The sequence below is a fragment of the Platalea leucorodia genome, assembly GCF_965183815.1.
Source record: "Platalea leucorodia genome assembly, chromosome: 6".
NCBI classification, from domain to species: domain Eukaryota; kingdom Metazoa; phylum Chordata; class Aves; order Pelecaniformes; family Threskiornithidae; genus Platalea; species Platalea leucorodia.
In genome coordinates, this window is record NC_138828.1 from 61,504,537 (window position 1) to 61,526,085 (window position 21,549).

At 43.2% G+C, this 21,549-nt stretch overlaps 1 protein-coding gene across 3 annotated transcripts in view; it reads right to left on the reverse strand.

Moving 5' to 3' along the window:
• The window catches only part of TBC1D1 (TBC1 domain family member 1), a 117,642-nt gene extending 96,400 nt beyond the window's left edge, over positions 1-21,242 (reverse strand). For 2 of the 3 annotated variants that reach the window (XM_082315163.1, XM_082315165.1), the window contains exons 1-3: positions 21,084-21,242; positions 16,685-16,794; positions 12,947-13,462 (exon numbers count right to left, since the gene is read on the reverse strand). In XM_082315163.1, the coding sequence (XP_082171289.1) occupies positions 12,947-13,363 (417 nt within the window). In that variant the 5' untranslated portion in view covers positions 13,364-13,462; positions 16,685-16,794; positions 21,084-21,242. Of the gene's footprint in view, positions 1-12,946; positions 13,463-16,684; positions 16,795-20,314; positions 20,416-21,083 lie in introns of those variants that run through there. The other variant, XM_082315164.1, reaches the window with a different exon arrangement.
• Positions 21,243-21,549: the final 307 nt, after the last annotated feature.

Sequence of the window (21,549 nt, forward strand, 5' to 3'; positions counted from 1 at the left end):
TGGAAAAAAACTTGGAAAATTGGGAAAAAAGACAAAACCAAGAAGAATAATATATTAGGTATTTTAGGTGCTAACCAAGCAAGTATCTACGAGCACGTTCAATGTCATTATTGCCAGTATTTCTGTTGTCTTCAGTGGAACTAGCCTGAACTTAAAGTGCATACAGGTTTTCAGCATCAAAGACTTGGAAGTAAGATTTACGTGCAACTGGCTTTTTAGACTCTCAAAGAAACACCTCCATTTCATTTAGTCACAGGTTTAGATGTAAAATACATCACCAGATATTAGCTGCAAGCTCTATTTTTCACCTTTATGCTGAATGTGGCCTCCAGAAATCTCAAATTAAGAGTTATGAATTTCATCTTTTATTCTGTCTTCATGTGGAAGTTCATTACGTTATGATTAGAAGTAGAGCATACAAGCAACAAAACAACTCAACAAGCCACAGTACATCACGATTACTAAGAATACAATTTTTAAGCACATTGTGCATACATGACACTAGTTTTGTGGGGTTTTTTTAAAGGCTGAAATAAAGAAGCTTGCAAATGAAAAGCATTCAATCAGTTATGTAGAAGGATCAAACTTAACCCAGTGCAAGAGGAATCACCAGCAGCGAAGCTGTTTTTATGACCAGCAATAGATCTCAATCACTGTCGCTCTGGGAAGAGTGGGGGGAGGGTGGGAAAGAAAGGAGAAGGCCACATCAACCGGTAGTTTCATACAAAGGACAAACCAAGTATAAACTGGCATTATCCGCTCAATCCTTGTATCAGATCCTCGATGATCAACCTTTAGGGCAGACACACATATCCATTTAAGCCTGTATTTGTCCAGCCACACAAATCATTCTTTAGGAAAATATTTCCCACAGCACTTCCCATAACTTGATGTCCACAGAGAGGGTAAAAAAACAGAAATATAGAACAACTGTGTCTACACCAGGCAAGGGAAAGCACTGATTTTACAACAGTGATTTGTTACCGTTATTCACTTTGACATACAGGATGGGAGATTGTGCTGCTAAAGTAAATACAGTGGTTATATATGCCTCCACTGCTTTGGTTTTCTGCTCCGCTACAGCCAAAGAGCCCACATCTGATGACCTTGAGGGCACATCATAAATGTCAGCCCAATGCAGGCAAAACTCTAAATGAGAAGCTGATTGCACAGAAAAATAAGGAGCAATTTCAGGAAGGTGATTTACTCAGTATCATAATTTATGAGTTGGCATCTTCATATTTTAATGTGGATGGCTTAAATGGCCCTAATGGACAAATTCTAGAATCTGAAAGAAAGAAAATACAATTGCATGAACATGAGTGTCCATGTTTAAGTAGCTCCAAGTGAGCTAAAGCCCAAGCTTTTCAGAGAAATGTATGAAGTAGAGAAAATAGAAAAGTCTTGTTTTTACTAATCTTGAGGAAAGATCACTGATGTAGCACCCAGTCCTACAATCTGATTCATGCCAGAACCACTCTTGAGTCTGTCTGGAGAGATTGTACTAACCTACATGACAGATATGGCCTTTATTTATTCATATATTTGACAAAAGCTATCTTCCCACATGTTTAAAAACAGATTGTGCACACTTTGAATGTTCTCTTTCACTAACTAAATTACATTGTCCTCAATATGTTATTGTACTGTGTGCCATGAAAACTAACGCTGTATTAGGTAAGACAGATTTTTTTACAAAAACTGTTCTTTTTCAAAGCAGGTTTTTTCCCCCCCTAAAATACACTTTCTGGCTTTAAATTGCATACAACTATCACTGCACCACGTACCCACAAAATTAATTTAAAAACATCACAACTGTGCATACTTTATATGCCTTAAGATCATTAATTAATTAAATGAAAAATAAAAACCATCTACTGAATCTAAATTAGACTTTCTGACTCGTGTTTGGAGGTCAATAAGGCAGCATTCTTCCAAATGTCCTCTAGTCTTAAATTAATTTCAGCAAGCCACAGCAGTGGGTAACTGCAGGAAATACATTACAGTTCCTTTATTAATTATTCCTCTTTACAGTATTGTACATTCAGCCTAACGACAGAATCATAGAATTCTTAAGGTTGGAAAAGACCCTTAAGATCATTGAGTCCAACCATTAACCTAGCACTGCCAAATCCACCACTAAACCATGTCTCCAAGCACCACATCTACCCGTCTTTTAAATACCTCCAGGGATGGAGACTCAACCACTTCCCTAGGCAGCCTGTTCCAGTGCCTGACTACCCTTGCAGTGAAGAAGTTTTTCCTAATATCCAACCTAAACTTCCCCTGGCGCAGCTTGAGGCCGTTCCCTCTCGTCCTATCCCTTGTTACTTGGGAGAAGAGACCAATCCCTACCTCGCTACAGCCTCCTTTCAGGCAGTTGTAGAGAGCAATAAGGTCTCCCCTCAGCCTCCTCTTCTCCAGACTAAACAACCCCAGCTCCCTCAGCCACTCCTCATAAGACTTGTGCTCTAGGCCCTTCACCAACTTCGTTGCCCTTCTTTGGACACACTCCAGCACCTCAATGTCCTTCTTGTAGTGAGGGGCCCAAAACTGAACACAGTACTTGAGGTGTGGCCTCACCAGTGCCGAGTACAGGGGCACTATCACCTCCCTGGTGCTGCTGGCCACACTATTCCTGATACAAGCCAGGATGCCATTGGCCCTCTTGGCCACCTGGGTACACTGCTGGCTCATGTTCAGGCGGCTGTCAACCAACACCCCCAGGTCCTTTTCCACCAGGCAGCTCTCCAGCCACTCCTCCCCCAGCCTGTAGCGTTGCAGGGGGTTGTTGTGACCCAAGTGCAGGACCCGGCACTTGGCCTTGTTGAACCTCATACAGTTGGCCCCAGCCCAACGATCCAGCCTGTCCAGATCCCTCTCTAGGGCCATCCTACCCTCCAGCAGATCAACACTTCCACCCAACTTGGTGTCATCTGCAAACTTACTGAGGGTGCACTCAGTCCCCTCATCCAGATCATCAATGAAGATATTGAACAGGACCGGCCCCAACACTGAGCCCTGGGGAACACCACTCGTGGCTGGCCACCAACTGGATTTGACTCCATTCACCACCACTCTCTGGGCTCGGCTGTCCAGCCAGTTTTTAACCCAGCGCAGAGTGCACCCATCCAAGCCACGTGCAGCCAGCTTCTCCAGGAGAATGCTGTGGGAGACAGTGTCAAAGGCCTTACTAAAGTCCAGGCAGACAACATCCACAGCCTTTCCCTCATCCACTAAGCGGGTCACCTTGTCATAGAAGGAGACCAGGCTAGCGAAGCAGGACCTCCCTTTCATAAACCCATGCTGGCTGGGCCTGATCCCCCAGTTGTCCCGCATGTGCCATGTAATGGCACTCAAGATGATCTGCTCCATGACCTTCCCTGGCACTGAGGTCAGGCTGACAGGCCTGTAGTTCCCCAGATCCTCCTTCCAACTCTTCTTGTAGAGGGGCATCACATTTGCTAGCTTCCAGTCATCTGGGACCTCCCTGGTTGACCAGGACTGCTGATAAATGATGGAGAGTGGCTTGGCAAGCTCCTCTGCCAGCTCCCTCAGTATCCTCGGGTGGATCCCATCTGGCCCCATGGACTTGTGAGCCTTGAGGTGGAGGAGCAGGTCAGTGACTGCCACCTCTTCGACAAGTGGGACTTCACTCTGCATCCTGTCTCCATCTCCCAGCTCAGGGGCCTGAAAACCCCGAGGATGACCAGTCTGACTATTAAAGACTGAGGCAAAGAAGGCATTAAGTACCTCAGCCTTCTCCTCATCCTTCGTGGCAAATATTCAATGTTGCTATAAATCAAACAATATTTTCTGAACTCTTAATTCTGTATATGCAACCTGGGTTTCTAGACTCATTCTCTTTCTCACTTAGAACTTTTCCACAGGCATGACTCATACTTTTTTATTTTTTTATTTGCCCAGAATTTTCTGCTGGCTGTGAGTTGGTTTGAAGCTGTCTAGGTCTGACTAGGCTGCAAGGTGATGAGACCCATTCACTTACTTTGTGCATACTGCATCCAACACCTTTGCAGAAGGCAGGCTTTACTACACTACAGTAAGGTGAGCTGAATAACTTTGCTGTTACCTGTTTTGTTATTGTTACCACTTGTGAAGCTGGGGAAGTTAACATGTTAAGTGCTGGGGTAACGCGTGGATAAATATAGCCTCTCAACTGAAGACCTACATTGTACTTTGAGAACTGTGTGGATTCAAGAAATTCTCAAATTTTCACATTCATCTTCCACACTAAGTTATCTTGAAGCTTTTCAATCAAATTTGAAGACTAAAGCATCACCAAACTCTTACAAAGTTTAGGAAGTTGGTCACAGAGGGTTAACTTATTTCTTGGTGAGGGTATGGCTTAGCAAAGCAGAAAGAAATTGCTCCAGCTGAGAAAATGAAATAAATAAAGCACAGGATGAGTACCAGAAAGTTAGTGCCAGAATGAGGTTGAAGCCACAAAAATGAAGAAATTGCCACATGACAGTATTTCACAACACATTCAACCCCTCAGGGGCAGGTTCACTAGTAATTTTAAGACAATCAGGTGTAAATCGTGGAAATGTACTAAAAGCCATCCATTCCCATCACTGTAACAGCAGCAGACACAAAACTGTAAGAAGATATTTACCAGCACGCAGATTGTTCCCATGCTGTTTATGTCTTCCTAGAGTAAGGCTACTCCATCTTTGGACTCACTGGGCAGGGACGCAGTGATTTCTTCTCACAGAATGCTAGCAGGACAGACTTCAAAGTCTGTGACACTTTGTCTAGGTGGCTCTGTCTACAGAGGCCAAGTAAGCCTGCAAGTCTCCGGGTGCACTTCCATCCTCATAGCCCTACTTTTAGCATCTATGTCACCATACAAAGAAACAACATCAGGTTTCCTGCTGCACATGACAGCACAAGTGACACACACCTTTCAATATTATTTAAGTTGAAAAACAGGCTAACAATGTCATCTGATACAGAATACTATACTGTTGAAGTCACAGTAAGAGTTCTTATTAGCCATTCTGTAGCAGAAATTTCTGTATGATTTAGGAGATTGAAGAAATCACAAGAAAATATAATTCATGTTGCTGCTGCTATAAGAGCGGGAATAGGCCTCTCTTTTTACAAACCATGTGATTAATTTCATCTTCCTTGGTAAGACATTATCTCTGACTTTAAGTCAGGAAATGGCACTGGTATTGCACAAATGACTTCCTCCGTGTGGCAATCACACACGAGGTTGAGGGAAATCACACAATATTTCTTATAAAATGATGGTGAACACAGGAGCACTTGGCTGAGCCAGGATGTCACAAAGTCACTCTCGGGTCTGACAAGAGCCCCATAAAGGCTTGGGCTAATGCTGCTAGGGACAGGGTCATTGGCCATTAAAGCCCCCTGAAAGAAGAGTTCGCGTACATGAACTCTTTGAACAGATCCCAGGATAGAGCTGGTGTAGTCACAGTTATGCTCTAGGCTCAGGATAAGCATAAAGCCTGATTAATTGTGAGAGCGTCCGAAGCACAGCTGGCTGTTTGCATTACACAGGATACTCTATTAAGATTTACACAGCTAAACTTTGACCTACTTTATATACCAGACTATGTATGTGCACAAATACGTATTTGATTTTTCATTTGTTCTGTTGCATTTTTTCCCTTCTGTTTTTTACATAATTTCTCCAGTTGGCATTTGGGAGACAGGAGAGACTTCCTAAACCAAAAAGCAGTGCTAGCAGTTTGCAATTATGTAGATTCCATCAAAAAAACCCAAAGGCGCATATGAATAGGAGGCAGAAAACAGCCAAATTAAGCTCTCAGTTGCACCTAAATAAGTCCAGTTACCTCATTTTTCTTAAGTGTTTTATGCTTTTTGCAGAAGTCTAATCTCCCTAAACTCATCAAGCAGCAAAATACAGTAGAAAAATATCACTTCTATCTTTAAAATTATCTTGCCTGAATTGTTTTAAGAAAGGGAAGTGGTGCTATTAAAACTGATAGACTTAGTGAGGCCATATCTTAGAGTCTAATGCAAAAACAAGTTGTGTAAGAATCCTCAGTCACGAACCTAAGCCTCGCAACAACTGCTTTGGAGTTCACTGGGCCTCTGCCATTCCTTTTATAGATGAATAATGTGAAGTTCACTCACAACATCAGCTCTGTGCAGCCTCACAGAGAGCGAAGTGTTGATTATCTGAAACCAGCTTCTCCAGCACATAATCAGATCACAAACAACATGTAACAGAGTACTGCATTCCAGGTAATACAGCATGATCTGCTTAAGTGCATAAGCTACTGTAACTCATGAAAGTAGGTGAAGGTTGTTTAAAAACATTAAAGCAATTAAAGCAATTGGTGGACCAAAAAAATGAAGACCTCTGACAAACGGAGACAGCACTGTTGTAACCAAACAGCTCAACAACAGGGCAAGTGCTACATTTTTGAAAAGTGCCTCAGTGTAAGGAGATGGGGTTTATCTGTGTCTGCTACAGGGCAGATTCGGGACAATCAAAGTCAATGAGCAGGCTCAGGTCTCGAACAGGTTTCCCAGTCCGCTGCAACCATGTGGGCACTGCAACTCTCATGGCAACATGCCTGCAGCTGCCAGAAGCCCAGTTCCTGGGCCAAAAGCTGCCCCTGATTTATGACACTACAGAACAAAGATTTAGAAGAGGCAAAGAGACTTGAGCATATCTTTTGCAGCTGTAGTCCTGCTTAAATCACGAGCAATATTTCTCTATAAAATAGAAAAGAACAGTTCTATCCAGTGTTTTGCCGTTATAGCAGTAACAGCTCTGGTAAACACAAGCATATATTACAGGCTGTTATGACAACTTATGTCCAGACTCTTGGGAAAAAAAAAAAAAAGAACTAAACTTATCCTTTCAAAATCTGAACTGAACTTTTTACATTTCTTCATACTCTAGTTCTGCATCGGTCATTGATCATGCCACAGAAATATTTCTCCTTACAATACATCAGCCTCAACTTTCTAGGCTCTCCCTCAAATCCTCTAAACCTCCAGTTCATATTACAGAAAGAAAAAAGGAGAAACTTTCAAATATTCTGGGCATCTGTTTCACTAAAAAAAGGTGACAGTGCTGTCTGCTGACTTCTACTCTGCATACAGGAATTTATTTTACCCTGTGACCAGGAAGAACAGGTGGATAAGGCACTCTACACACAGCTAGAAGTAGCCTCACATTCGCAGACCCTGGTCCTGATGGGGGACTTCAGCCAGACAAGTATCTACTGGAGGAACAACACAGCCGGGCATAATCAATCCAGCAAGTTCCCAGAGAGCATCAATGACAACTTGACGACCCAAGTGACAGAGAAGGTGATGAGGAGAGGTGTTCTGCTGGACCTCATACCTACCAACATGGAAGAGCTTGCTGGGGATATGAAGGTCAAAGGCAACCTTGGCTGCCGTGACCATGAGATGGTGGAGTTCAGGATCCTGAGAAGCAGGGCAAAAAGCAAGATCACAACCCTGGACTTCAGAAGAGCAGATTTTGGCCTCTTCAGGGATCTACCTGAAAAAGCACCATGGAATTCTGGAGGGAAGAGGGTCCAAGAAAGCTGGTTGTTATTCAAAGATCACCTGCTTCAAGCTCAAGAGCAGTCCATCCAAATGACCAAGAAGTCAGGTAAAAATGCCTGCATGGATGAACAAGGAGCTCCTGGCAAAACTCAAACATAAAGAGGGAGAATACAGAGGGTGGAAGCAGGGACAGGTAACCTGAGAGGAATATATAGACACTGTCCAAGCATGCAGAGACATGGTCAGGAAAGCCAAAGTCCACCTGGAGCTGAATCTGGCAAGGGATGTCAGAGGCAACAAGAAGAGCTTCTATAGCTACACAGGTGACAAAAGGAAGACTAGGGAAAATGTGGGCCTGCTGCTGAACAGAGCACAGGACATGGAAAAGGCTGAGGTACTGAATGCCCTCTTTGACTTAGACTTCTGTGAAACCATTAAGTTTAGAACTGTTATTCTTTATTTACAATAAATATAAAAGTATAATAAAGGACAGTACAACCTTAACTTGCCTTAGATCTAAACTACCCCAGGGCATTATCAGATAAACTAGTGACCAGTATTCCATTTGCCAGCCAAAACATCCATCAAATAAGATTAAACATACCTAAGTAAAACAAATAATTTGATACACCAAAGAAAGATCAACATAGCAGCACGTGGAATTACTTTTCCAAACTGAAAATAAGAACAGAAATTACTCTTCCTCTGTAACGTTCTGGCTACTTTGTATCTGCTGGAGAGGGATATCCTGTGACAGTATGCCATTAGCTTCTCATTATCTATCTCTTTCATTCCTTGGAGCGAACGATGCGCTAAAGCAAGGTGTCCTACAGAAGGAGAGCGGTGCTGTGTTTGTGGAGAATGAGCTCATGAAGAAAACAGCACATCTCACCTACAGTTCCAAACACTTTTGAACTACCACATCTCAAGTGTAGGACAAAAATGCCAATAATTTGTAATGTATATAGTTTTCAACAACAACGACGTTAATAGCATCACATTTCTGTAGAACATAAGCAAGTGTCAGACCAGAGGCTGCTGGGAAGATACGTAGGCTGGTAGCATGTATGTTTTCATTTAAGCCATCGCACTCCTGCAGTACCCAAGCACTCTGGCCAAGCTGTTCAACAAGACTGTGTTCTTATGTGAAGGTACTATCCTGCAAGCACAGATTTACTGGAGAGTTAATTTTTTCTCAGCTTCCACCACCATTACTCAACACAGTATGCATAATCCCCATCTATGACCTATCAGTAGTCTTCATAAGGTCCTTGCAGGCAATATAATTGAATCCAGCTCCATTCCTGAGCACCTACAAAGAATATGCATTAATGCTTCAGCCCCAGCCTCAGGCAGAAATTACTCAGTCACGAGGCACCATCAGAACCTCCACAGAATGAGGGTGAAGGGGTAAGAAACTCCACTGTCTGTAACTAGTGGAAGCTTTGCGAGGTTATACATGAAGAAGGAAGGCAGGCTCCAGATCGTGTATCTGACAGATCTGCTTAGAAAGGGAACTCTAATCCATAAGAGAAGCTCTCCCCAGGCAGTGTAAACCCGTCCTTTTAGTACTAAGTGGAGTGGAATGATCTCTATATGCACGTGCTTGTTTTCAAGTAATGTGCCAAGGAGCAGTTTGCCAGGAAAGCTTCTCCCATCATTCCCTACTTACTGCTATACCAGCAGGGAAAGTGAGCCTTATACTGCCATGATGATGCAATGGAAATAATTATACAAGATCCTACAGAGTGAAGACCACAATAGGGCACTGGCTTTTCTTTCACTTCTAAAGAAGAGCAGAACAAAGAATTCCTTGCAAAGAATCTTGACATTATTTAGTATTAATTACCTGTCTTCTGATTTCTTCTCTAAAATGGATACGTTGGTAATGGAGCAACAATGAACCTAACAGCCCTGTATTCATATCCAGGAAAAACATTGCATGCGTTCCCACCCCCCCATCAATTCTAGATTTTAGATAAATATTACCCAGAGCAAAATCATCTCCCATTAACAAAATGCTTTTGTATTAAACTGTACGATAATCCCTCACTAATCAATACTAATCAAGTCTATCTTCTCACCCCATTTGTACAAAGGAGTACAACTACAGTTAGTGGACTGCAGTCTATGTGCAATGCTGATGCTAAAAGCCTGACCGTTCCTGGTTTTCTCTACCTCCAGTGCTATTCCTGTCTGTATGAAGTTCAAGTTTCTTGTTCTCCTCTTCAAAGGCCTTCACTGTTTAGTCTTCTACTCACCTGCTTTCACTTAACATACTGATCTTCCTAGTCTACTTCTCCCACAGACATCCTTCGGCCCTCTTATTCTACTTATCCTAAGGTGGGGATATACTCAGAACTTATTTGCAAAGCCACACAGTACCTTCTACTTTAAATCCTCAGTCAGACCTGACCCAGTCTGAGAACTCTCTGTCAAATATAGCCCTACTACAGTTTTATCTACGCAGATACAAAGAACTGTGGCTCCTGCAGTTTACAATATTACTATAATTAGTAACCGGTTGGTATTTTTTCAAATAAAAATAGATGAAGTGCAATTATCACAAAAGTTTGGATGTCCAAGATTGCTGGGTAAAGAGTTGTTATGAACATGTAAACTCTGTGACTAAACCTATTTGGACTGCTGTGTCTCTCTCACAGAGCTGAAGCAAATAGAAAAAAAGAGACCTCAGGAACAAGAGTGCCAGCACAGGAATCTGCTGAGTCACACAGGCTGCAAAGGTCCAATTTCTAAAATTTGTTTCTTCTGAAGTTGAACATAAGCTGCAGCAACATACTGCTAAATTCTTCATCCAAACTCACTTGCTTTTAACAAACCGCTCCCTCAGTTTGTAGCTGTCATGGTTTAACCCCAGCGAGCAACTAAGCACCACACAGCCGCTCGCTCACTCCTCCCTGGTGGGATGGGGGAGACAATCAGATGAGAAAAAGTGAGAAAACTCGTGGGTTGAGATAAAGACAGTTTAATAGGTAAAGCAAAAGCTGCGTGCGCAAGCAAAGCAAAGCAAGGAATTCATTCACTACTTCCCATGGGCAGGCAGGTGTTCAGCCATCCCCAGGAAAGCAGGGCTCCATCACACGTAACGGTTACTTGGGAAGACAAACGCCATCATGCCCAATGTCCCCCCCTTCCTTCTTCTTCCCCCAGCTTTACATGCTGAGCATGATGTCATATGGTGTGGGATATCCCTTTGGTCAGTTGGGGTCAGCTGTCCCAGCTCTGTCCCCTCCCACCTTCTTGTGCACCCCCAGCCTCCTCGCTGGTGGGGTGGTGTGAGGAGCAGAAAAGGCCTTGACTCTGTGTAAGCACTGCTCAGCAGCAATGAAAACATGCCTGTATTATCAACACTGTTTCCAGCACAAATCCAAAACATAGCCCCATACTAGCTACGATGAAGAAAATTATCCCAGCCAAAACCAGCACAGTAGCAAAGGTATACAGTACACTCCTATGCTTTCAAGTTGGGTATCTGCAAAACAGGTAACATCAGTTCACTCCTCTTGATAAATACACAAACACCAATTAGCTAAAAGGCATTATATGACAACATTCAGGGCAGTGTAACAACACCCTATAAAGCATATGGGACTTACTTAAAAGATAGATTAATCAGAAATTACACTGAATTTAGTAAAACAGGCAGGACTTCACTTTAGAAGATAAGAACACTTGTCATTTTCATTATCCTTTTGTTAAAACATAGGTCCACAAATGCTCATTAGATGTCTACCTCCTAATTAGGAACCCAGCCTGCGGAAAAAGTCAAGAGAAACAACCCTTGCAATCAAGGCAAGTTAAGAGACCAGGTGGAGGGTAGTTTTTGAAAGGGCAGATAGCTGTGTGAATGTGGGGCTAACTAGTTAAAATAGGCATCCAAACATACTGGGTGTTGTCTCCAAAAACATGTAGACACAGCTGCAAATTTAACTAGAGACTTATTTTGTTCTCTTTAATTTCAAACATGTCTAGGAATTTGATCAAATGTGAGGAAAAAGTACTTCCATCTTTTGTTGCAAAAGAAAATGCAAAAGAAAATGTACTGGAGGTGATGAGTGCTGTGTACTCACCATAATCCTGTAAAATCACAAGCAAAAATAAGTGGATAAGCAAACTGCAAAATGCATTTACCAACTTCTATTCAATGCCAAGTTCTGAAACATCTATTCCTTATTTCTGCTCCCCTACATACCTAATTTTTGTATTCTACATTTTAACTTGACAGGATTTCTCACTTCAATGCTTATGATTTACAATATATTTGCCTTCTAATTTACTGGAACTGCCTTTTTATCTGGGGGGATTTAACTAAAGCTGTTTCCATATGTTTTGAGCTCCAAGCTTGAGACCACAGACTTGGAACTGTACAATGTTTTGCTATTGGGAAGGTTGGCATAAATCCCATGTGCAGTGTATATTCACATAATACCTCCAAGGTGCTTCAGCAGGACATCTCCTTTGAGTCAAGCAAGCAGCATGTAGCAAGATGCTGTTTTCCAACATTATAACTAGAGTCTACACTTGAGAGGTGAAGGATATGTCACTGTTTTGTCCCTAGTCGATCACAATAGCTTTGTGCCAAATCCTACCCACTTTACTCGTTCACAAGAGTTATTGCCTCACATTACGCTCAAACAAAAGGAGAGATAGACTATTTTTAATGCTTCCACCTTTTCAGCAAGGACACAACTTGCTCCTAGGAAATGCATACTGAGGCAAATCTCACCCACAGTGTGAGACACACACACCCAGCTCCTGTCTCATGCCACGCAGCAGCAAGCCTGCATGTCACCGAGTCGCAACACTGTGCTGTGGCTCTCTCCCATTCTCTGACACCACTTGCCAGGCTCTGTGGGTTATACAGCTAGGAAGAGGTTTCCACAGTGTCCTGTGGTTGGAGGTATGCTACATATAGCTCCACCCTACCCCCTCTCTTTCTGAGAAAGGAGGTATCTCTATTTCACAGTCATAGAGGTCTCAGCTCAGGAAAATAGAAATTTGAGAGGTCTGACTGTAGGATTAGATAAAGTTCACAGTGACTCAAGGGTGAAATCCTAGCCCTAGTGACATCAACAGAAAAACTCTCACTGACTTGAGGGCCAAGATTTCAGCCCATATACCAAACTAAAGTGTTTTTTAAGCTGATGAAATTCAGGCTCTGATCCTGTAGGAGATTTACACACCTTTCACTTCACATACTGAGCAGTTCAAATTCAACTGAACCATTAACGTCAAGTAAAGTGACACTTGTTGGTAAGTTTTAGTGAGATCCAGTTTCTAATTGTAAATACAACCTTAAGATCTTACACTGTAGTGAAAGGTTTCAAACAGCACAAAAACAATTCCAGGGTTGCTTGCTTTTGTTATTTTTCTTTTTACTTACTTTTGTCTGATCATCAGCTTTAAATACATAGCAGATACTTCGCTGATTTGCTGCTCCATCCTTTACCAGACAAGCAAAGTAGCTTGGATCTTGGCTGTTGTGAATCAGTTTGTGGACATGCTGCGGCTTGTATTCAAACAAACTTGAACAAATCAAAGGATCCCACTGCTGGATTTTTCCTGTGTCTGGTTCACATCGCAAACTCGCTGGTGAAACATAAAGTCGGATTTGGCTGACACTAGGTTCTTCTTTGGAAGGCTTTGTACTGAGCATCCGGATCTCTGCCACAATCCAAGGCAGCATTGACATGGTGGTCAGGGAATGCACTGGCAGAGAACCAATGAGCTGGAGGCTGAAACTTGCTGAGAAATCACTAGGTGTTTGATGCTTTTTAACTTTGAATGTTATCGGCTCCATTTTACAGTCCTTTAGGGAACCAGGACTAATTCACCAATATTGCAGTTCCATGGAATGACGATATCTGGATGGTTCCTTTAATTAAGGAGCATAAGAGTTCTGAAAGGAAAATAAATAGTTATGTAGGTGCTGGAACTCTGTTAAAAATGAACTGTCAGTAACGCAAATATTTAATAGATTAACATCAGAAGAGACATACTGATCATCTACCATGACCGATCTAGCACATCTCCCCTATATTGAACCTTACTATTTCAGGTCCAACAAACATAATAGTACTTGGAAAAAAGTCAGTCCTGATTTAAAAGTTGCTTTACAGCCCTTGCTAAATCATGTAATGAGTAACTAAACTAAAAAATGCACATTCTTTCTACCCTGTGTCTGTTTCATGGGCAGGCGCATGTGGATCACACCAGCCTATTTCAATCCTATTATCACAGAAAGAACTCAGCTGAGCTATTCTGACCTTCACGACAGTTGAAGTCAGTGCTTGCTGAGACACCTTCACATTTGAAAAGAAAAAAAAAGGAAAAAAAAAAGGTCATCTTTCTTGTTCATAGGTGGATGATTTTGAATTTGGCTACTAACATGGAGTTGTTTCCTGGGCATAGTCTGCCAAGTGATCATGGGCTGTTACTAACCAGACTTTTTGATTAAATAACACCCCAGACATCGCTGTCATCTGAAAAAGCTAGCAGCAGTCAACAGACTGATCACTGATAAACCTGTCAGGTAGCAGAGATGAGCAACAATCCTTACAGCATCCCACTAAAAAACAGATGATGGTTCACAGTTCATGATTGCATTTTAAGGCCTGTCAGCCAGCCAGGAATACTTAATGTTTGCCACGTTCATATTGTATCATTTTCATTTCTTCAAATATCGAATGGAACCAAGTTACATACATACAACCTTGTTATAACTCTGTTATACCCAGCATCTACTACCACTACTGTTATTACATCTTAGTAGTTTCAGTAACAAAATCCAGTAATTGCATTTATCTATCAATTTCATTTTGCAAAATATAGTCTATGAAAACACACAGAGTGGCATTTGTTATACTACCATGTTTTAACTTCTCATTAATTGAACCTGGTTTCAGCTGTTACATTATTTTGTGCGAGACTGATGAGAAGCTGACAGGCCTATAATTGCCTATGTCAAAATACCATGACACTAGTTTACCCTCAACCTTCTGAGAGTTTCCCATGAAAAGACCTATTAAAAACAACATGAGCAGTCCCAAGAACTCCTTTCAAAACATTTTTAATTATATTTGAACAAGTATTTAATAAATGGCATCTATTTACTGTGGCAAAAGTATTTCTTGTCTTTGTTCATCTACAAACATGATCAAAAATAGCAGTATTTTTCTCATGAGTTTTCATTAAACTTTGTCCTTTATTTGTCCTTGTAAAAATATTTTCAAACTGAGTTTCTAGCAGTGCTTCGCCTTGCTGAAAATGAAAGGAAATTTTAGGATTAAAAAAAAACTTTTAAAAAAATTTTCAAGATGGAAATTCATTTTGAACTAAACAAGTGTTTAAAATGCAACGAATTTGCAAATGTCCAAGTGAGGAAAAACGTTTCTGCAGTAACTGGCAAACTGTAAAAACACAGAAACCACATGTTTGGGTACATTTACTTTTTTGGAACTTTTGTATCTTTTGACAAATGAACTCAAGCAAGAGAATCCAATAGTGCAGGTTTTAAAGACACTATTTGAAGAAATCATCATAAGTAGCATTCTAGATGTGTAGAACAATTTTTTAAAAAGCCTTTTTATAAACAACTTGTGCATGTGTGTGTGTCTGTGTGTGGGAGGTCTGGGAAAAAGGGCCATGAAAATCCCGAACTTGTATGCCTCATTTTAATTATACTACAACTATTTTTCAATTTTTTTTTTTGTTTCACAAACAAGCAAGAAAACAAGCGTCTCTCAGATGAATATAAATGCATTGCATCCTATGGGATAGCAGCTTCAGGAAGCATTTTTACACCTTATCAACACAGACTGCTAAACACAATTATCATTATAGTTTTGCATGTCAGGAATCAAAATGGTCTTTTCTTCTTTGACAAACTATTACAAATTTTTTCTCCTTAACTGTAACAATGAAAAATAGTTCAGCAACTGCAGGGAAGATTGGATTCATTCATAACTCCAATGGTGTGTAGTCCGAAACACATAAAAAAAATCGAGTTTTTAGTTTTTAGTGTTCTTGTCATTTAGTGGCATACATAATAGTCTCAGGATAAGAAAGCCTAAGAAAACTCCATTCTTAGTTGAAAACAGAACTGAGCTACCGCACAGATGGTGACCTATTTGCCACGTACTTTTTGTAACCCTATTCCTCAATTGTGTTTTCTCAGAAGTCTTTTTAAAAAAATGCAATTAAATAAAATGCATGTAAAAATACAACAAAGTCATCCTCATTTAAATCAACTTTTCAAGGAAGATAAGTTTCATTTGGATTACCACCATCTACCATGCTCTTTTACCCCAGACCTACAAGGCACTGCAGCCTCAAATACGAATAAATATCACAAATAATACATTATTTTGCATGCTAACTCTAAGGACTGAACAGTATTTAAAAAAACAGGTTGATACTCTGCCATACTTCAACAAACACTGTACTGCTGGAATGTATTTAATATAAATGCAAAGCTTTTTGGCATTCGTCTCTTTTTAACAAAATAAACACCTTGCAAAGTCAACAGCATAAATACTCCAATGTCTGCATTTGTTATTTCTAAAGAAAAACAGTTAATACTAAATCAAAACAGTTAACTAGAAGTCAGAATGCTAGTTTTTTCCCTAATGTTAAGAGGGGCTAAAGTGCAGTTTCTCAGAGCACAAATTGAGCAGCATCAGAAGGTCTCCTTATCTAACCCGTACCCTTCTGTATGTTACCGTTCTGCATGTTTCAGCTCCCTTTTCCAGCCATTCTTTCTGTTTCCTCCTCCTGTCATCTTTATCTTAATTTACATGCAGATCCCACCAGAAATTACACCAATTTCATGCTGCTGGCGTTAACGTCCTTTAAGTTTACACCAAGGACTATGTTTTACTTCAAGACCATCAAGTATTTATGTACATGCTTAATTTAGAGCTAAAAATAGTTCTGTTCATCTCAACAGGCCTGTTCCCAGCCATAAAATTAAGCACCCATTATGGCCAAAGAGTGTCTGGTGCTCTTGAGCCCCTCCACGTCTGCCCTGACTCCATCACTCAGAATTTTGGCACCTTCACCCATCTCTGATTGCTACTGCTCAGTTCATCCCCTCTAAAACTTGGCTCTGCAGGCGCCTTACCTGTTTACCATCCATATTAGTTCAGTAGGCTTGAACAAGCTTCCTCTTCCTCCCAAGTGTCTGACTGATTAACTCACAAACAGCTTCTTCAAAGCAAATGCTTATTTCACCTTTAATCCAAGAGAGAATAGAAATGGTATAAAAATAAAGCCGCCCACTTGTTTCCTTCCACCTAAACTCTGATCTTCCCTTGACAGCTCTAAGTGCCATTCAGCTCCATTACTCTGGGCTGGGAGACGACTGCCAGGATTTGCGTCGCACACAGGCTGAATGCCTCCGTTTGTTCTCCCAGTGCCCACAGACATAACTGGGACAGCTCGTCTTTCTCCCCTCCATCAGCATCTTCTGAAGGATCTCCATTGCCCTTGCACTCAGAGCTGAGAAGAGCATGAGTGGTGCTCCTCAGCTAACAGCTTTGCTGCTGTCTGAGAAATGTTAATATTCTCCAAACTGTATCTTAATGTTGCCACTGTTTAACCTGCTTTGATTTAGCTGTATTTGCTCCATCAGCATAAAAACAGCCAGGCAAACTGTAACACATACGATATTTACACAAACCACACTAATAAATCTAAGCCCACCTGCTATACTAGGAGACAACAGACTGACTCACTAATGTGAAAGATACACATGGGAACATACATGTGCTTTTTGTCCTCAGCTTCTCTTTCACTGTGATCAACCCAGCCACTTCTCACAAGCGGGGAGCTGGCTTAGAAAGTATGCAACACTACGCTGATAGTCCTGTTCTAGCAAAATCTGATTACTGTGTTTTAAAAAATATATATATCAGGCTCTTGTTCTCCCAAATTAAGTTGTATTCTCATCTTGTTATGTCACCAGAAACTACAAGGGATGCCTTCAGAGAGAAGCCAGGGTGATGGCAGGACAGCACGAAGGGGACAGCTACAAAAATTAGTACTTCTGCCATTCTGGACCCCAGGTTGTCCCTGCATGAAGGTACATGTCTAAGCAGCTGTGCATCACACAGGACAGCATTCCTCAAAACCCACCTTCTCTCAAGAGAGCAAAGACTTTATCATGAGGAAAAGGTCCTGGCTGTGGGTGCCATTTGGTTAGATGGGGCCAGGTCAGCTTTGAGGTTAGGAGGGAGAATGTTGTGGGGTACAGAGAAGAGACTGTGTTATTAACCTGGGTGGATGGGGCACTGGAAATCAGGTTTTGGCAGCTGGGGGAAAACCAGGTGGATTTGGGATGGCCTCAAACTAATACAGAACAAAAGGTGAAGAAGGGAGAGAGATTGTTCTAAACCGAAAGAACAGACACAAATAAGAACAAAAGCAGAAACTACAACAGTGGTGAAGAGTTATCCTTCTTCTATTGTTTCTTCTGGGCTGGACTAAATTCAATGCAGACATGCGGCCCAAAGTTTCAGACTCTTGTTCAGAACATAGGTAACTACTGACCTAAGCAATCCTTCACTCTCCTCCAGCTCTGCCCCTGGTTTGGTAGCAGCTGGAGTGCTGGGACCCACAGCAGAACTGACAAGTTTAGAAGATGCATCAAGCAAGAAAGCAGTCAGAGCTTCCACATGTCAATGATTAAATGACGGGTTTGACCTGTGAGTTGTTGAACAGAAAGACCTCAACTTCCTCCACCTTTGCAGTTCATCTGAGAGACAACTGTGCAGTTATTCCACATCAGGCTGCTGACACGAGAGCAGTTTTCTCTAAGTCAGTATTCTTTCTCCCCTCCAAGAAGCTAAGCAAAACTTCCAATGATACAGCAAGGTCTTGTGAAAAACAGCTGGTCTTAAAGAGCACGAATTTGTTCAGCTCTTCTCTGCACAGCATTAGTGCTGAACCCTGCTGACAAATGGACCCAGAGGCACTGGTACTGACTGCACTTCACCGCTGATTATTTTAGCAGAAATATCATACTACTTAAGGATTATGCGGAGCCCTGGCCTGCAGCCAGAGCTCTGGAACGCAAGCCAGAACTAAATTCCACTCCTCTCCCTCTCTGTCTGATCCCTGACTGAGATTTACATTGTCTTCACTCATGCTGACAGATTTCTCTATCCACCTAGCAGGATATACAGAAAAACACAAATGAGAATATGTATGAGGTATGTCACGATATGGTCACTGCTGAGAAGAGGTCCTTTTATGTTTCCATCCATATACATGAAATTACTCTCTTCTCTGGTATCACAACACAGCATCCATTAGATCGTTCTATGGGGCAGCTAGTTGCAAGCTGTATCTTTTTTTTTGAGCCTTCAAACAACATTTTTGGCCTGTTTTCTATAGTTAAATAAGATCGTTTAGATGTCATACCACAGGTTGCTCTCAGTTTTCAAATAGTTCTAATTTAACTCAAACTGGCACTTGGAATCACGACGCACCCTTCTGTTGCAAGGATGTTCTTTTTATCTCATAGCTACTTATTATCTGCTGTTTCCTTCTGGAGCTATGGCTTGCTGTGGGCAACAGCATGTGCAAGTCCAGAAGTCAATTTGCCTCAGGAATTATTTTTCATTTCCATTCTTTTCTCATACACATGCATTAAATGCTGACTTTTAAAAGATTCTTTTCAATGTCATCAGCAGCTTCAGACGTGGCCCTGAATAATGTTCCACCATGTACTCTGAGCAAATCACTTGGTTTTGTGGTAATAATCACACCTAAAATATTTACCAATCCAGTCAGCATTTATATCATTTCTCAAATAGGTTAAAAAATTAAATAGACTATTAATAAAAAAGAGAATCCAGCAAAATGGTAATATGTTCTTGATTATAAACATACAAGTTTATAATCAACTATCAAATGAAGAAAATAGCTCACTGTTCCTGCCCTTGACACCTGTTGCTATTTCCTTAATAGAGTCCACAGAAATTAATATGCTGATGATTGGGGTGGTCTAAGTCAGCCTCATACTGACCTGAACAAAATATTGGGCTGTTCCACCACCACAATGCACTAAAAAAATCTTTGTAAATGAAAGCTTGCTGGGTAAATTACATTCTGAATGCCATTCCTTTTTATTCAATTGCACAGCCACAGCCAAAATACTTGCATCCAACTTTCCAGTTAACCAAATTATAAAGTGAAAAAAAGTGTCAAGTCATCCACGTATCACTGAATGTGTTTCACATTCCTTCCAGCCTGTCATTTTGCTCACCTGCAAGTATTTCTACTTTTGCATATTACCTATGACTTTCAGCATTTCTATAGAACAAGCTGTGACGAATTTCTATTTCGGCACTTACAAGTGTTAAAAGTATAAACGTATTCATCAGCTCAGAGGTATTTGCTATTTGAGAGACGTATATTTTTACTAACTTTGACCCACAATGTTCCATTCAATCTCTGGGCTTAACGGCAGGCACAAATCCCACCATCTGCACCGCTAAAGGTTCCTACAGCAGATCTGCCACATTAGCCTCTCTCCCAAATACAACACAGCATATAAAGGTCTCAATCTTTTCAAACTGCACTATAAATAACTACATTTGTTTCATACCTCTCATGAACACGGTTTCAAGAGATCATTCCCTTGTTAATTTAGTACGCGAATCTAAAGGGCCATAAAAATACCGCGCCAATGCGTGGGGATTTTAAGCTTAAACTCCAAGTGTGCTGCTGCAGGCAAGGTTAGTTTTACCCCTGCGGGAAGAGTCGCTGCGTTGCTCTAAGAAGGAGCAGGTTCTGGGAGGAGTTACACCGGGCGACTTTGCACTGACGGGTGAGGGAGGTGCAGGAAGAGTGAGGAAAAGACCTAAAAGCAGACCGTGGCACATCAGGTCAATCTCAGAGTAAATTCAAGCAGGTCTTTTGGTTATTCTGACGAGAGGCCAGCTCGCCAAGGACCCTGCCAGCTGAGAAGCGCGGCACCGGCGCCCCGCCGCCCCGCTCCCGCCCGGCCGCGCCGTCCCGTCCCGTCCCGTCCCGCCGCTCCCGCCGCCCCGCTGCGCCCAGAGCGAGTGCTGCGACTTCACCAGGGGCTCCGTCACGACCGACAGCGCGATCCTGCCGCGACAGACGGGAGGGCGGCAGGACGCGGCCGCCCTCCCCACGCCGCGGGCACGGAGCGGGGCCCCGGGCCGGCCCCGCCGGCCGCCTCACAGCCGTCTCCTCTCGGCCGGCCGCGGGCTTCTGCCACCTCCGAGCCCGGGCACGGCGCACGGGCCAGCCCGCAGCCCCCCCCGCGGCGGGGTGCCTAATTTCTCGCCTCAACCCTTTCACTTCCTCAAAGCTAAAAACCGCTCTTCCTCCTTCCCTCCCTCCAAAAACGCAGCCCGGCCCCGCCAGCGCCGCTCCCCCGGGCCCGCCCGCAGCGGGGGCACGGGGGCCCCCACGGCCGCGGCCCGCGGCCGCCCCCCGCCAGGCCTGACGCTGGGGCCAGGGGCTGACCGGCCGCCGCCGCCGCTTACCGCCGCCTCGCCGCCGCAGGATGTGCTCGCTGCAAGGAAGTGCCTTCGGCGGGCAGCGGCCACCGGCTGTCAGGCGCCGCCTGCCCACCGCCCGCTGAGGGGAGAGGGGCAGGGAGCCGCTAACGGACGCCGGGCCGGGGGAGGGGAGCCACACCAGCGCCTCAGGGCACCGGCAGCGCGGGCGCCCCGGCCGGGCCGCAGCGGGCCGGGCGAGGGGGCTGCTCGCCGCCTCCCGTTGCGGGCCGCCCCGCCTCGGGCTGTCCGCACCGCCCCTACCTGCCGGCGGCCCGGCGGGAGAAGGCGGGGGAGGCCGGGCCGCGCACCCGGCGGCTGCCGCTCGCCGCCTCCCTCCTCCCGCCGCAGCCAGCGCCGGCGAAAATAGCAACAGGCGGCGGGTCCCCGGCCCGGCGGGGGCGGAGAGGCACAGGCGCCCGTCGGAGGCGGCCGGCGGCGGGCGGCCGGGCGG